This window comes from Octopus bimaculoides, chromosome 2 (assembly GCF_001194135.2).
Source record: "Octopus bimaculoides isolate UCB-OBI-ISO-001 chromosome 2, ASM119413v2, whole genome shotgun sequence".
Taxonomy (NCBI): Eukaryota; Metazoa; Mollusca; class Cephalopoda; order Octopoda; family Octopodidae; genus Octopus; species Octopus bimaculoides.
This window is the reverse complement of record NC_068982.1, coordinates 116,278,123-116,283,263: the sequence shown is the minus strand read 5'-3', so window position 1 is coordinate 116,283,263 and position 5,141 is coordinate 116,278,123. Positions and strand designations below refer to the sequence as shown.

Below are 5,141 nucleotides of genomic sequence, written 5' to 3'. Positions count from 1 at the left end.
AAAAAAAAAAAAAAAAAAAAGCATCATAATTTTATACTCTCACAAGTTCAGTGATTGGATCCAAACAGACTTTTTAGGTTATTGCATTGATCTCATCATTTATTATTTATTCCTTTTTTTACTATATCCGATGGCCCAGAAAATTTGCTATAAAGGGACACAACTCAAAGTCGCTAAATGAATGACTGAAAATTATTGGAAATTAGGAGAAAAAATATTTTTCTTAAAAATTCAGTAACTGATTAATTACAAATAACTTTGCAGAAGCCCTCATTTGTGTGTATGTGTGTGTGTGTGGGGGTATGCGCTGTTTCATTCTAACAAATTTACAGTAATTCATTTGTAAATATCTAAATTTAGTAAATCACCCAAACCCTTGAACGTACATGAAAACAGGTTCAAAATCTATGTAACTCATGCTAACACAGATACATGACTTTTTCTTTCATTTTCTTGCAAAGACAGAGAGGTACTTTAAATTTAGATAAATTCTTCATGCTTCTGTATTGAAAATCAGTAGGAAATCAATGTGGCTTTCCATCTCTCCTGTTGGTGAATATTTAACCCTTCTGCCTATCGATACATTGATCCGTAAAGAGACGATACTTAAAGATAATACTCTTCTATCACCTAGATAAGAGCCATTGTAGCCGCTCGATTCTCCAAAAATAGCAGTTAAATCACTTTCAAATTACATTTTACAGTCTCAAAAAAAAAAAAAATGGAATAACAATTTTGTTAGTCCAAAGTGTAAATATTCATTCGACTGTGAGATCTTAGCAAATTATTATTTTTATTTATTTTGGTTTAAAGAAACCCAAAATTTGTTTGGCACCTGAAGAAAAGATTGGTTTAATTTTGCCAAGACAAATTACTTGGAAAGAGTCACAAATGAAATGCATGTGAACATGAGCAGGGTTCACTAAGGGCTAAACAACAAAGTCAGTCTAAATAAGACGCCAGATTATCATCACAAGTTATCTCCAGTTGATAAAAAAAAACGTTATTTCCATTAAATATATTGTTTAACTACAAAATAATGTATCTATTGCAGATTTCACCTGTATTTTTGGACAATGGAGTTTGCAATTACTAATAATTTGGATACGTGTAATATAATATGGTTGAAGGGGAAACACATCGGGGATTTTCAACTTATCACTATATTAGAAATGTGAGACTCAAACGTATTTATAAAAAATATTCTGGAACGGTGAATCTACTCGACTGATCTCAGTGCAACACCACTACCAGCACCAAACAGAACTTTATTAAAGTCACTTGACTTGCTAGAAAAAGTAGGTAACTCTTTCTAACATTACCTTCTACTGCTTTAGAAAAAGAAAGAGGCATTGAATGCACTTATCCGAAAAAAAAAAAAGAAAAAAAAAGGCAGGATGGTTACGGATGAAATGTCGTTGATCATAGGTCTGGTCATTCAAGGCTACATAACTTGGCAAATGAAAATAAAAATCGATATAGGATGAAGACTATCAAGACGGCATGGATGATGATGATGATGATGATAGACGTGAAGAAATCGAAAGCATCACCAACCTTGTTCCACAAAATTCGAAATGTCAACAAGAGCTGACATAATGGAAGAATATAAGATGAAAACGTATAAATTTATAAAACAGAATATTCCGCTTTTTTTCTTTCTTTCTTTTCTTTTCTTTTTTAGTGTCCAAAAAGAGAAAAGCCAAACGGTGTTAAGCCAGTTCTGTCTCTTCTGTGATAATTTGTATGGTCCACACACACATATATGTACAAAAGGTTAAATAATCGATATATTTTTTGATTTCATTCGTCGCGATACAAGACTGATTTGTGTAGGGAATTAAATTCACCCTCAATATAATACTGTTAATAGTTTCGATGAAAATTTAAAATAAGTGACCACCAGATTACAAAGTTTCTTATAAACGTTAATAAGTGGGGCAAGGTTTTCAGCAACCAATGAAACAAAGAGTTTTCTGAATCAGTGTATTACGTGTATAGTAATTAGGAGATAAATACGTACTCCAATACATATACAATTGTAGCTACATACGCGTAAAACTTCAACTATATTTGCAACAGGCGTGACATTCTCAAAGTGACTATGTGTGGAGAAAAACTCCAACCTTTATGCAAATATATATATCAAATATGTTTACACTTTCTTATTTTATTTTTTTTGTAGAAAAACATAATACTTAATATGCTGTTGTCGTCTATTATATGCATGAGGTGTGCAAGGTTATCTGTGTAACAAACAAGGTTGGTTGTACAAAACACTTAGATACTGACTTGTTGTGTATGTCTGTATGTGCGCGTGTTTGTGAATTTGGATGTTTATTGTATTTTCCACAATTGATAAGGTAACAGTAACAGTCGCCCGCAATAAAAATTAGATAACGGAACATTAATAATAATGATGATGATGATGATGATAATGATGATAAATTAGTCTAATGAAATTTTAGACAACTGTCGTTGTAAACGAAAGGGTAAAAAAATCACCACCATCACAGCTATTAACACAAAAATCAAAGATCAGTGGGACAAGGTTGTTTAAAGAAATCTACGTACACTAAGGTGATTTAAACATCAACATCAATAACGAAGCCTCTCAAAATATCACAGCCGATACCTTTACAGTTACTATGTATAATAAAATCATTGTGATTTCAGCAGGCACGCATGTTAAAGTACAAATTTTGATATATGGAACTGACCTGTAAAAACTGAAATTATGTCAAGTTAGGTGGAGGAAGATGATGGCGAATATTGTATATCATTGCTCGTGTGTATTCAGTTTCCTTTCAACGAGGCAGTGCCTGTTCTGGTCCATCTTGGCTTTTCTGACGTCACAACCGATGACGCTCAATTACTGCTGAACTCATCGAAGCTCATAGAATAAATTAGAACTAGAAGACACCCCCATTTAAAAGTAAGATATGTGAATGTGTACGTATCTGTGCTTATATAATTATTTTACTAAACACTTTACTTTTTTAATAAAAGCAAATCTCTTTGTCTATTGTAAAATGATACACACACACACACACACACACACACACACACACACATATGTATGTATGTGTATACGTGTGATTGTATGCATGAATATATGTCCGCACATGTGTGTGAATATATATACCTACACATACACATGCACACACACACACACACATATGTATTGATTGATTAATCGATTAATAACTCAAACGTTCCAAACATTTGTGTGCGCACTTGAAATTGTGCATGCTAACACGCATTTATACCAGTGATTTCCAGCCATTTTTTTTTTACCTCCACCAATCTCATGTTTCATATTTTAGAATGTTGTTTTCCCCGTTTTCCAAGATTGTCCACTCAAAAGATGCCTTCCAAATAATTTGTGTATAAGATTGAAAATTGTTTCTTCTTTTTTCTTAAAAAAGCACCCCAAAATACATTATACATACACATTATTTTTTGAATGAAATTTTACAAATTTTAAAGCAATAGAAAGTGTTAATGATTTTAAAACTTCAGACATGTGTATGCATGTATGTATGTATGTATGTATTTATGTATGTATGTAGGTATGTATGTGTGTATGTATGTATGTACGTACTAACTTACATACGTGCATACATATATACATAAGTACATACACGCACACGCACACGCACACGCACACACACACACACACACAAAGGTGCAGACGTGACTATGTGGTAAGAAGTTGGCTTCCCAACCACATGGTTCCGGATTCAGTCCCACTGCGTAGTACCTTGGGCAAGTATCTCCTATAATATCCTCGAGCCTACTAAAGCTTTGGATTGGATTTGGTAGACGGAAACTGAAAGAAAACAGTCATGTGTGTGTGTCCGTCCTTGTGTCTGTATTTGTCCCCTCACCACTGCCTGACAACCAGTGTTGGTGTGTTTACGTTCCTGTAATCTAGCGGTTCGGCAAAAGCAATTGATAGAATAAGTGCCAGGCTTTAAAATAAGCGCTGGGGTCAATTTGTTCAACTAAAATAAATCCTTCAAAACGGTTCCCCAGCACAGCTACAGTCAAATGACTGAAACAAGTAAAAGATAAAACATAAGAGATATAACGTAAAAGAAAAAAAGATCTGGAATCCAGGCAAGTACCTTATTAGCACTCTGATAAAGTCCAGATCTGGCTAACTTCATCGAATATGAAACATACAGAATTGCTTAAGATAAACAATTAAATGGTACTTCATTAGATTCGTAGATCCTGAGTTCAGTTCATTGGATTTCATACAGAGTATATAATCAAGGCACCATAAGGAAGAATGGATAATCATACACCTTCAAAAATTATTTATAACATTATTATTCTCTTTAAGTTCCAATCTACCACGCGTTTCTGCACTTATGTGCATTTAGTTGATTCATTTGCAGTACATATTCATCCAAGGCAGGCATGCTATGTAATTTTGTTCGTGGTTTTACCCATTCGGGTGGGTGGTGCGAAGTATTAAACAGTCATTCTTAAAGTATATTCTAGGTGAAGGACCATAAAATTTCAGAGAATATGACAATAGAGTATGCGTTGAAATACAATATGATTATAGTTCTGGTATCACTTAAACTTAGAATGAATGGCCTTTCACGATATTAAAGGAACAGACTATTTTATATACTTAATAAAAGGGAAATTTTTTTTAATTAGGCCAGGATGCATTCACATAATGAGAATAATATTATACCATATAAGATAAATGGAGAGATTGAAAAGGGCTCCAAAGAAAGAGGAAGCAAATATCGTTTCTGTTTGAGAAATCAGACCAGTCCATAGTAATAAAAGCTTTATACATTTTTTTTTTTTTTGGAATATTATATGTTTAGTATTTATTTAGATGAACAAGCTAAGTTGAAATTCTAATCATATATTTTCTTAATTAACCAAAGTTTTGAGGTTTAGTGTAAGTTTATTAAAATCTAACTGAAGTAAATTTGCGATTATTTGACTGGGTTAACTTATATGCATTTCTATCTACGTTATTTCGAATTAAAAATCCTTATTTAGAAAATAAATACTTTTCTAAATGAATGAGCGCATTTTAGAGTTAATTCGTTTCCGCAATTTAGTAACCTGCAATAAGAGGTAAAAATATGAAATATTTTTTCCAATAT

General features: G+C 32.6%; 1 protein-coding gene across 5 annotated transcripts in view; it reads right to left on the bottom strand.

The window, feature by feature from the left end:
* The window catches only part of LOC106871499 (uncharacterized), a 37,443-nt gene that overhangs the window by 22,361 nt on the left and 9,941 nt on the right, over positions 1–5,141 (bottom strand). For 2 of the 5 annotated variants that reach the window (XM_052965548.1, XM_014917987.2), the window contains exon 1: positions 2,721–2,871. The exons of 1 other annotated variant lie outside the window; for it this stretch is intronic. Coding sequence is in view for 1 of the 4 variants with exons in the window: in XM_014917985.2 (XP_014773471.1) it covers positions 1,558–1,597 (40 nt within the window). In the remaining 3 variants the exon portion in view is untranslated. Of the gene's footprint in view, positions 1–1,557; positions 2,119–2,720; positions 2,872–5,141 lie in introns of those variants that run through there. 2 more of the 5 variants (XM_052965546.1, XM_014917985.2) reach the window with 2 other exon arrangements.